Below are 12,073 nucleotides of genomic sequence, written 5' to 3' on the forward strand. Positions count from 1 at the left end.
CTGTGATGTCACCAGATGCCTGTGTTTCACACACTTTTTTTCTTAAATACATATTTTATTTAAAAGTAAAGGCTAAAGGAAAATGCTATACATATAATACTATCTGTGCAAGTATAAAGTTGTATTATTAAAGGCTGGAATGAGTACACAAAGAGCAACTACGTTTTTTTGTTTTGGTGTTTGTGTAAATCTCCAATAATCCTGGCGGAGGAAATAAATTTGATACAATCCAAATATTTAGACCATTTTGAGTATTTCATTTCTTCGCTCTTCTTGTTGATTATAAAGGCAACAGTTTCCTTAATTTCATAATATATTAGCAGTATAAAGTATATATACAGTATATATCTGTATCTGTAGGGGAAATACAAAAAAATGTGATATATTTAATGTGGTAGAAGTCTGACTTAGCACCCCATCATCACTCTGTAATTACTTCACAAAAAGCATAAAAATGCAAGAATTCAGCTTATTTTTTCCAGTTAAGTCTGTTCATAATCACATCAAAGCAGAGTCACAAGTATCTGCCACTATTTTAGTCACTTCAAGGCTCACCCTGGAGGAAACATTAGCATATGATCGGTGACATTAGACCCTCACTCCAAAACAACACACAAACATCAGCTGCAAATAATATACAACGTAATACCCCTGGATTTATGACGCCTTCCCTGGATAAAATGATCATGTCTCACTTAAATATGTTCACTTTCAGAAGGAAAAGCAATGACTCATATATGAATGTGTTTTCATTTATTGCTCCAACAGCTTCAGAACAAACATATACTACTGTTATACTAAATAGTTCTTCAAATCATTTACTCAATAGAAAAAAATACATTTTATATCTGGCATTATGTATTTATGTCCTAACATTGTTCTAATAACATTTTTTTTCTTTAATGTACTTTGCCAATGAAAACAGTACAGGGTATTGAAAGGATTTGTTGACGTGTGGTTAGTTAAAATGTTGACATTGCATTTGGATGGGTTGTATAGGCACAAGACCATCTCTCAGGCCTTTTTATGCGCAAGTAAGCTACACTAACTTTCCATTTGTTCAGCAATTCTCCGACCCCCATCTCCCAAAACACACTCTCTAATTACATCCTAAAAAGAGATAAGTATGCTGACATCGTTGTTATATATTAAAATGTGCTACTTTGGGCTCATAAGCAGTGCAAAATAGTTAATATACAGATATAAAACACATGCACTGCCTTGTAATAATACCTACATCATACCTGCTTGTTGAGGTTAACAAGCATGTATGGTGTGATCTGTTGGCTTATTGTTATTCAGTAGGTGCACATCAGTGACCACAGTAATAATGCACATAGTTTAAAGAAGAAAACTACAGTATACTTGATACTGTACTGTGTATTGCAGTGCAATTGTCCATATCCCCTGAGTCACACTTCAGACAAGACAGGCATACAACTAAGGTTTGAAAACTGTTCTCACACCTTTGTAATAATGCTGTATTACACTAAAAGATGCAGGAAAAAGTTTTTTTTTTTTTTTTCTTTTTTTTTTTATACAGTTCTTGGATATACATTTACACCTGCACAGGCTTCAGACTCTAACAGGCTCGAACAGCTGTGACCATGTTCATCGGTGACTGTTAAGGATCTCCATGTGGTGCTAAACATCAGGTAAAGGTCCATCTCGGAGCTCCTTTTTCTACCTGTTTTAGATGGCAGAGAGGTTTTGGTACAAACAACTGTGTCAAGTATACTGTTTATATTAAAAGCACCCCATTGTGGCTCGGTTTAGCTCTGCTCTTTTTATTTTTGCGGCAACACTACCCCACTGAAGCACCGCTGGCCTCCTATTATTACATGTTCCAAGATGCCCTTGTGTCATATTCCTGTCAAAAGCTTAGCACTAAAAGAAAGACTTTAGAAACTTTCACCCTCGGCCAGAGAAGAAAAGATTGGTTTTGAGGGTCGATCCATGCCCTCTACCAGTTCCCTTGCCACGCATACTCATAAAACACAGCTACTTTACCTGGGGTGGCTGCAAAGACATTAGAAGTTATAGCTTCTGTGTTTGCAGCTGAGGCTACAAAAACACTTGCGCCTTTGTCATAAAGTGCTGGTTATAAGGGCCAGTGTACTGTGAGGTAGGCCAGTCTGGTTTAGTAAATAAAAGAGAAAAAGAGATTTCTCTAATGGTCATTAGACAGCGGTTATCATTTTGGATATACCATTCACTGCACTGGAATAATGTTATTAATGGAGAGTTGACCCATTAAAGTGTGTTAGTGGAAAGTTGCAGTGTGTTGGGATGTAAAAGTGTTGCAGCATGGCAACAAGAAGTGGCACAGAGCTCATTAGAGCCTATTAGAGTAACAAGCCTGGAGGAAACAGAAAGTTGGTTAGGTATTGTGGTAGCTCTATCAAAACCAGGTGGAGTGCTTAAACATCCCTACAGATTAATTAGAATTTAGTTATAATAGAAGGCTTCCGATTTATGAAAAAAATCTGGAAGTGTTGTCCTCATATACAGTCTCCACTAGGCTGCTTCACCCAGATTTGTTGGGCATCTCTATGGAAATTTTAGATGAGTGGATCTGACATGATTCTGCTTAAAGAGTCCTATGGAGGGCTCCTGTGTTCATATAACTACTGTTACAATATGTAACCATTGCTATTACACTGATAACTGCAGAAAACAGTTTTATTACCCTGTTAACTGCAGAGAACAGCAGTTTGTGCGCATGCATGATTAAAAAAAATCTTACTTCTATTACCAAGCAATTGCAAATTAACAATACAGATGTCTGTGCCAGCATGCTGATTAAAAGTTGATTCTTAGTAATTACAGCATTACAACCCAGATATTAGAACGCTGCGCTTCTGGGAGCGCAGTTACAGCCGCGGACTGTCTGAGCCTGAGGCAGGTCCATGGAGTTCAGTGGTGTTGAGGACGGAGTCACAGGGAGATGGGGAGGAAGAGGAGGAGGCTTCAGCTGGAAGAATGAGCAGTGTAGACTGCTGATGCCCTGTGTGTTGGTGGTGGTGTTGTTGTTGTGGTTGATGCTGATGTAGCTCTGTTTGATTTTGTACAAGCAGTGTTGTAAGGCTATCCTCGATAGGTGCATTCACATTGGCCAAGCTCGACAGTGAGTCTTTGGATTCCTGAACGGCCGTCTCCAGTTTGTGGTTTAGGCCCTGGGAAGAGGAGGAAAAGTGACATAATGCAAACAGCTAAGCATTCAGTGCAGTCAAACCTGTGTCACCTGGTCTTGGTATTTAGTTAACCCATAAAGACCCAGTGCTACTTTTTGTTTTTAAATTGCATTTATAAAGCACTTTTCACTCAGCGGAATCTTAAAGTGGTACAGAGAAAAGACAGTCCAATAAACTTGTGTGTGTATACTTGAGTGGTACCTTCCAAATGATTTTTTTCCTCCATATTTAAAATTTTTTAAGTGATAAGTCATGATTTATTATGAAATAATCTTCCGTGCTTTGCATTTTTCCAGTGCAAATCAGGTATTTTCCAATATTCAACTTACTGATCATGTAGATGTTCAGAAAAGCTCAGATTAAATTCTATTAAACCAAAAAACTGAGAAAACTGAAGGAAAAGTAACTTTTTCAGTAAAATATATCCTTAATTAAATATAACACAAGTATGTACGATGGGTGTTTATCAAACTCCGTGGGTTTTACTGGTGAATCAATGTTGTAAGAGAAGACGGTGTTTCCACGTTCACTATGGAGCCTCTGAACGTCCAAATGGATCATATCTGATGAGCATGAAAAGATGACAAACTGTATTTTACACCAATCATTTACATTTATTGATAGGATTAGTGGATCAACAGGTATTAAACATTTTAGATCAGTAGATGGTTTTGGTCGCTAGTGGATGTTTGGGTCTTTATGGGTTAAAAGCAGAGTTTATAAGCAGTACTGTTCTGGCCTGTACTTCTATGCTATCCTGACATTTTATATGGGATCACATAAACAGTTGTTCTTACAGAAACAGGCCAATGGCTTCTTTATTTATGGCTCTCAGTGCTGCAGACAAGCCAATCAAAGCATTCACAAGTAACAGTGTGAAGCAGGTCGGCACAAAATGTATCCACCAGCAGCTGCATTATGAAACAGTCAGAGCTTGTCAGAGTATTGACACTGTCCCGTCTCACTGTCTCCATGTAAATGGCTACTGAATCATTACCAGTGAAGAAAGGAGAGTATGTGATCATGTGTATTTTTTTGGTCCGTTTGCAGGATTATGCAAAACCTAGTGTGCAGATTTTCATGAAATTTAGTGGAGTAGAGCCTGAGCTAGGGATGAAAGACTTTTTATTTTAAATTTTAAAGCAGATAATAAGTTTTATCTTTTGTCAACATTGAAAGATAAGATGTTTGATGTACGGTAGAAGGGCCTTGGTGGAGGTATATGCTCTCAAAGTGCACTTGTAGTTGTGAATGTAATCACTATTACTTGTGGTTCTTTTCCATAAACATAGCACTGGTGCCATTCATGTTTATTGAACCTGATTTTGAACCATTTAGAGCTTTTAAACCAAATACATATTGGTTTGGAATAGAGCTGCACAATATATTGTTGGAGCATCGACATCGTGATGTACGTGCGTGCAATAGTCACATCGCAGGTCCTGCAATGTAGGAGGCAAATGATCTCAACGTGTTCTCATCTAATTTCAAGGGTATATGACACAAACTGCACACAGTGATCCACCAATCACAATCGTTCTTAATCAGTTTGGAGTGAGACGCTGGTAACAAAATTGAAAAATAAACAACAAACACGAGAAAATCACTGTAAACGACGAAAAAGAAAAGCAACATCAGACATCTGGAATTATTTTGGCTACACGAAGGATGATATTGAAACACGTGTTCTGTGTCGACGGTGCCTTGCACCTGTTGCCATGAGAGGTAACACAACTAATTAGTTTGACCATTTACGTCGGCACCACACAGCTATTATATCCTCCTGAGTATTTTTTCATATCGCAATATATATCGCAGCGTTAAAAAAATTGCAATGTCAGTTTTCACCAATATCATGCAACCCTAGTTTGGAACCTGGTTTCCAGCTACAAACAAAAAAAAATTGTTTTTTCATTAGCTGTAGGTGCGAACCATTATTATAAAGACACAATGCATTAAATTCAGTGGGTTGGAAAGAGAAAATGGTAATTACAACACCATTGTGGGAGTCTGATAAAACTGTGGAAAAAGGAGTTGACTAAATTAGAAATAAGAAAAAGCTAAAAATAAAAAAAAATTTAATTAAAAAAGTGCAGAAAGTAGGACTAAGCAGGTTGGTTTCACTTCAACACAAGAAAAGAAAATAAATAAATAAATATATAAAACATAAAGACATTAAAAAAAGTTGTCAAAAAATCCAGCTAGATAGGGTCTTATGCTACCGTATTATGTCTTTCTGTTAATGGCACATTTTAATTGGGGCATTTCCACTCAACACCTCTAAAAACATAAGTTTGGTCACTAGATGGCACCGTGGTTCCAGAAATCCTAAGTAGAAACAGTAGACAAACCAGAGCTAATTTGTTGTAAAAGGCCTATCGGTGAACAGCTTCTGTCTTTTACTACATCAGAAGAGTCATGTACACCTTGTATTGTAATTCTAAACACTGCTGGATTCATTGTGTGGAGATCAGCCAATAGTGTGTAAAGTGAGATGTGTCTTACTTGAGTTCCTGTATGGCTGAACAGATGGCTTGCAGACAGAGCGACTGGCTGAACCTTCATGGCAGGTTTGTGGTAGTCTGGACTGGCAGTCACAGTGCTGTAGGCCGGGGGTCCCAGGGTCGGCTGTCTCTGCAGCAGCTGCAGGATGGTCTGAATGTCTGACATGAGCTGAGACTCCAGCCTTGACGAGATCAGAAAGGAAACACAATGATGCAGAGAGACGGACGATGTCAGCCTGATCATGTACGAGCTGCACACACACACACACGCACACACACAGGTTTCACATTCACTGAGCACTAGATGGAGCTTGTGTTCCTCTAGAGCCGACACAAGAAGTGGCTCGGGCTGGGAAACACACTGTGCTGGAGTAGTAGACAAAAGACACAGGTCCTTCTAGGAGTGATAATGAGCTTTGTGTGGGAGGTGTGAATTCAGCATTTACTGTGGAAATTACTGTATCACGCTCATTTGGTCAATCTAATTATGACTAGGTTTCATCCAAGCTCTATATTTAGGACATGGGGCAAAATTAGTAACGCTGAATAACCTTTAATAACCATCTCATACATTAGAATCCACGGAGAGATTTATTATGTTTCTCTATAGGCTGTGACTGATATGACATAAAATATAGTATATTCTGTGGTGTGACTTTTTCCGTCATTAGTCACGGATCAGTTTGCTGAGTAGACTCTGCTGCAGGTACAGTAAAACAAATTTTGTTCTATTTATTTGCGCTACTATCTGTTATCCTCTCAGACCACAGACACACAAAATGACAGAGAAATGCTGCTCATCCTACAGCATTTGGGAAAAACAAGGTCAGGCAGAGTGCAGTGGATAAAATGGCTTATTTATGTTGCATAAAATGAGCCAACCCCAGTATTTCAGGCACTCTGGTGCTGTCTCCTGCTTTCTGTAATAATTCCAACTAAAAATACCACCTGCTGTTTATTTGGGTTCCTGTTGGCTGCAGGTGCCGTTTAACACCGGTAATTGTGCCTCTTCACATCAGAGAATAATGAAAATGAAGTATATTAGATGCAGATAGGGTACGCCCATATTTATTGTTAATATTAGAGAGCAGTTACACCCCATTGTTTATCTCCACTTTCTTAGACATAATTCTACTAGACAATTTATTCATTTTTTTTGAGTTTGTATGTCGGAAATTTGAAGTAAAAAAAAAAGAACTAAAAAAACCCAGTAAGAGCAAGAAATCAATTATATGCACCCATCAATGGTCATTAATCACAGCAAAAAGTAACTAAAAAAGGCCACCTGGATAGCGGGGGGGCAAGTTCATAAATTGTGTAAGAAATGCCTTAATGATGTTAATGTTATGGAAAAATGATAAAGTTGTTTAAAAAAGTAACTAAAAAGTAACAATACAATAAATTTAACTTAATTGTACATATGACTACTACTACTAGATCTTAACCCATAAAGACCCAGCGCTACTTTTGTGTCAGTTCCCAAATGAAAATTTCTCTACATCTAACCTTTAAGTGATTTATTACCATTTATTGTAATATTATCCTCTGTATATAGCATTTTATCAACCTAAATCAAGTATTTTTCTACATTTAATTTACTGATCAGGAAGATGTTCATAAAAGCTCAGATTAAACTTGAGGGTTATTGTATCAAAAACAGAGAAAACTGAAAGAAAAAGTGACTTTTTCAGTCAAATATACCATTAACTTAACACAAACCAAGTGTCCATTCATTGTCATTTATCAAACTGTGGGTTTTATTGGTGAATCAGTGTTATAGAAGATGGCGGTGTTTCCACATTCACTATGGAGCCTCTGAACGTCCAAATGGGTCATATCTGATGACCATGAAAACATGACAAACTGCATTTTACACCAATTATTTACATGTATTGATAGAATTAATCAATCAACAGGTATTAGTTTAGATCAGTAGATGCTTTTGGTCGGGAATGCATGTTTGGGTCTTTATGGGTTAAATACTGCAGAATAAGTAAACCTTTTGTACTAATTCTCTCTTGATATGTCCTGGTACTACAGTCATACGCACTGTTTCCAGTAGATCCAGCCTCCCACTCTGAGTCCAACAACAGTTCCTGCCAGCTACTTCCTTTTCACCACCTACTCATGTACATAAGCAATCGAACTGCACACTGCCAGTGATCACAAGAAAGTGGAGCTCTCTTTAATCATGTGGGATGTGACAAATTTAAGAAACAAAAAGCACTCGGTAATCATTAAGTTACCAAAATTTAATAGCGAGGGAATAAATGGGAAATATTGAATTACATTACAGAGAAAGCAGACCCTCATCCTCTTAGATTATAATAATACCACTGTGCTGAACTTCTATTGGGGCAGTATTGAACATGAAACATAGCAGAATGAAATGGTTCTGGAATCCAGATCCACATCCTGATCTGGACCATGTTCAACCAGGACCAAGACATGGTTGAGATCTAGATTATGCAAAATGTTCAGTTTGAAACGTGCTTTGGATTTTGAGTTATGTTCACGAAAAGACAGAAACAAACAGGTCAGTCTGGCTCAGGAAATGTATCTGATAAATCTGGCACCAGGCTCTTTTTAACCCTGTCTGCTCCCACTCTAGGATTTCCAACCAGGATTTCCAACTATTTATTTTGGAATAGTCTGCAATGACGGTCTGCCCAAATACTTGTAATCCCACAGTTTTAAACCCTTAAAGACATAGAACTATGCTTATGGGAACCTCTAAATTCACTTTTCTTTACATCTACTTTCCTAACCTATCTTCTACATTGATTATTTTTACATTATTTAACCCCCTAAAGACCCAAACATGCATCACTGACCAAAAGCATCTACTGATCTAAACTGTTTAATACCTGTGGATTCATTAAATCTATCAATACATGTAAATAATGGGTGTAAAATGCAGTTATTCATCTTTTCAAGGTCATCAGATATGACCAATTTAGATGTTCAGAGGCTCTGTAGTGATTGTGGAAACACCGTCATCTTTTAAAACATTGATTTACCAGTAAAACCCATGGAGTTGGATCAATGACAGTGGATGGGGACACTTGGTTTGTGCTCAATTATGGATATATTTTACTGAAAAAGTCACTTTTTCTTCATTTTTTTTCTGTTTTGATATAATAACTTGAGTAAAATTAACCCATAAAGACCCAGCGCTACTTTTGTGTCAGTTCTCAAATGAAATTTTCTCTATATCTAACCTTTCTTAAATGATTCATTACCGTTTATTGTAAAATCCTCTGTATTTTGCATGTTTATCAATACAAATCAAGTATTTTCCTATATTTAATTTACTGATCATGAAGATGCAAGCTCAGATTAAACTTGAGGGTTATTGTATCAAAATTATATTGTGTATCTGTTTTTAATACAATAACCCTCAAGTTTAATTGGAGTTTTTATGAACATCTTCATGATCAGTAAATTAAATACAGGAAAATACTTGATTTATATTGCAAAAATGCAAAATACAGAGTATATTATTAAAATATATGGTAATGAATCACTTAAGAAAGGTTAGATATAGAGAAAATTTCATTTGGGAACTGACACAAAAGTAGCGCTGGGTCTTCATGGGTTAATTTTACTCAAGTTATTATATCAAAACAGAGAAAACTGAAGAAAAAGTGACTTTTTCAGTGAAATATATTAATAACTGAACACAAAAACAAGCACTACAGTCACTGTCATATATCACACTACATGAGTTTTATTAATTAATCCACGTTGTGGAAGATGACAGTGTTTCCACTATGGAGCCTCTGAACATCCAAATGGGTCACATCTGAATTTTCTAACAGGCTGAGAAACTGCATCCTACTTGAATTATTTCCATGTATTGATAGGATTAGTAGTTAAAGAAGTTATTGCACATTTTAAATCAGAAGATGCTTTTTGTCACCGGTAGCTGTATAGGTCTTGGAGGGTTACAACAGACTCATACACTCGAAACTTGATGATGTTGTAAGGTCATTCTTAAGAGTTATTCCTGGATGAAAGTTACAGAGAAAACAAATGGATAAGTTAAAGTGATTGCCAATCCTTATCTTCATTATATATTTTTTTGCTCTGCTAGTCTTAACCCTTTATCAGGCAAGTGACTATTTTTGGTAAATTCCGCACACATTACAAGACAGTGACAGCGACAGTTACGGTGAGGGAACAATCTCAGGTCTCCAGGGTCTGTAAGGTCCACCTCTGCATGAACAGTGAGTGGACCTGCTTTGTTAGGTACCATGAAGTAATGGTACTAATGTAAGGAATGATGTTCAAAGGGATAATGTGGGTGTGGACAGGGGTCTGGATCGAGGCAAGGCACATTTATCTGTATAGCACCATTCATTCACAAGGCAATTTAAAGTGCTTTACAAAGGCATATAAACACATAAAATTACATTAAAATCATAAACTAATACTATGACAAAAGCAGGATAAAACGTTAAACTAAAGGACAGTGCAAAAAAGATAAAAATAAAGAAAGAAATTAAAACAAGAATAAGAGACAGGTGAAATGAAAGCCAAAACAGTCTAGATTAAAATTAAGAATTGAGTGTTAAATTAATCAAAACAGTTAATACCACTATCAGTACTTATGATGTTCTAATGTTCTAAAATACATGTTCTTTTTTTTTTTTACATTAACTTTTTTATATTAACTTGTTGGATTATTTTTTTGCCCCTTATGGGCAAGAAACCAAATAGGGTAACTTCACTGACCTTGATTTTCTACATAAAAATGAAAAATTTTATTATTATTATTATTATTATTTTTTTTTTTTTTTTTAATAATTGTATTTTATTTTTCTCTTACACAGTTTTTTTGTGTAATTAGTGTGGTATGTGTTGATGTGTTATGTATGTTTTATTATTGGGAATCAATTTTTAAAAAAAGTCTTGTTATGTTCTCCAATAACACATTAAGTTTGAAAATTTGCATTTCAGGGTATTTCAGTGAGTGTCCTATAACGGGTTAAACTCAAAGAATCTTCTTATTTGATAGTCGACTAAACTAGGAAAAAAGATGATACTTTAATTACTGACTGGTATTTTAGATAGTACACTGATACTCATAGTGGTATTCCTAATGGGGGTAAATTATGAAGTTTTATAACAAAAAAATGAGGCTCAACCATATATGTATGTATATGTAAAAATATACCGACTTTAAGAATAAGTACCTGTTTAAGTGTTCCTGAAGCTGACCTAAGCGTTGTTCCACCTCTCCATATGTGATTTCGCTGGCAGAACTGTCGTCCTCTCTCAGGTCCTGGAACTGTGCTGACTCATCCAGGTAGTCTGTGGGTTTCTTACAGGTCCATTTATCACAGCACAGATCTAGAAAGCAGGACCAACACGCATGCTTTACATCTGCACATGTGGGGCAAAAGAACGTCATCACTAAACAAAAAGCCCACGAAAATAGAATGTAATTAATCTCGACAGAAAAGCTGCGTGTAGGTTCTTTGTTGTAATTTATCAAGGCCTTGTACCCGGAGAATTGTTATAGCGGTGTTTTTTAGCCGCAAACTATCCTGTTGTTATCTCTGCGAGGCAGCTGTTTGTATTCAGCTCACTGTCCACCAATATGTGCTAAGCCCCTTTTGTGATTTAAAACAGAGAGTTCTGCGATTACACTATCTGGTGCAGCAGTCTGTGCAGGTGGCTTTGTGCGATCATGATGTGCTGTAAAGATAGGAGCATGCTTGTTGGCTGTTATGTGTGTGCTTATCATAGTTTTTTTTTTTCTGAATCAGAATGTATGTCACTCAACAGTTTATAACCCAACTACTGTCTGTTTTCTACCAGGCAGCATGTGAGTCCTTACAAATCCAGATTTCACCATATTACATGTTCCGTTTTTGGTGAATGGACACTTTCTCCAACAGCTACTGAAGACCAGATTTGTGAATAAGTAGGAATCATCAGAGACAAGGAGCTGGGCCTGTAGAGACACAATGCATCTCCTGCGATTTGGATATTCCACTTGCCTTTTAGGGTTTTTTTGATGTTTCGATTTATTCAACCCTCTTTCAAAGTCCTCTAAAGCTTCACTCATTTACATCCCTCACATGAATGTGCACCCAAACCAATCGTCATCTTCCTTTGAAAAATAGGTCAGTAGAGTGGCTGTTTGTTATACTTTCAGGGTTGGGCATCACAATATGAACACCGGTAAAATGATGATGCCATCTTTTGCAACAGATATGCAACACTTGTCGACCTTGCAATGTTAACTTTAGCTGGATGCATAAAAACTGGATGATACTTGTCATTAGGCTACTTGTGCATTTAGTGCCAATTTTAATCTACTTCCCTCCCATCAAACGGCTTGTGTAGCTCTACGCATTTTTGCAT

General features: G+C 36.7%; 1 protein-coding gene across 1 annotated transcript in view; it reads right to left on the reverse strand.

The window, feature by feature from the left end:
* Nucleotides 1-889: 889 nt before the first annotated feature.
* Nucleotides 890-12,073, reverse strand: part of kcnh7 (potassium voltage-gated channel subfamily H member 7) — a 51,505-nt gene continuing 40,321 nt past the window's right edge. Inside the window, exons 13-15 of the mRNA XM_030124547.1 lie at nucleotides 10,897-11,053; nucleotides 5,700-5,880; nucleotides 890-3,176 (exon numbers count right to left, since the gene is read on the reverse strand). Coding sequence (XP_029980407.1) covers nucleotides 2,874-3,176; nucleotides 5,700-5,880; nucleotides 10,897-11,053 — 641 coding nt within the window. The 3' untranslated portion in view covers nucleotides 890-2,873. The remainder of the gene's footprint in view (nucleotides 3,177-5,699; nucleotides 5,881-10,896; nucleotides 11,054-12,073) is intronic.

The sequence above is a fragment of the Sphaeramia orbicularis genome, chromosome 21 (genome assembly GCF_902148855.1).
Source record: "Sphaeramia orbicularis chromosome 21, fSphaOr1.1, whole genome shotgun sequence".
NCBI classification, from domain to species: Eukaryota; Metazoa; Chordata; class Actinopteri; order Kurtiformes; family Apogonidae; genus Sphaeramia; species Sphaeramia orbicularis.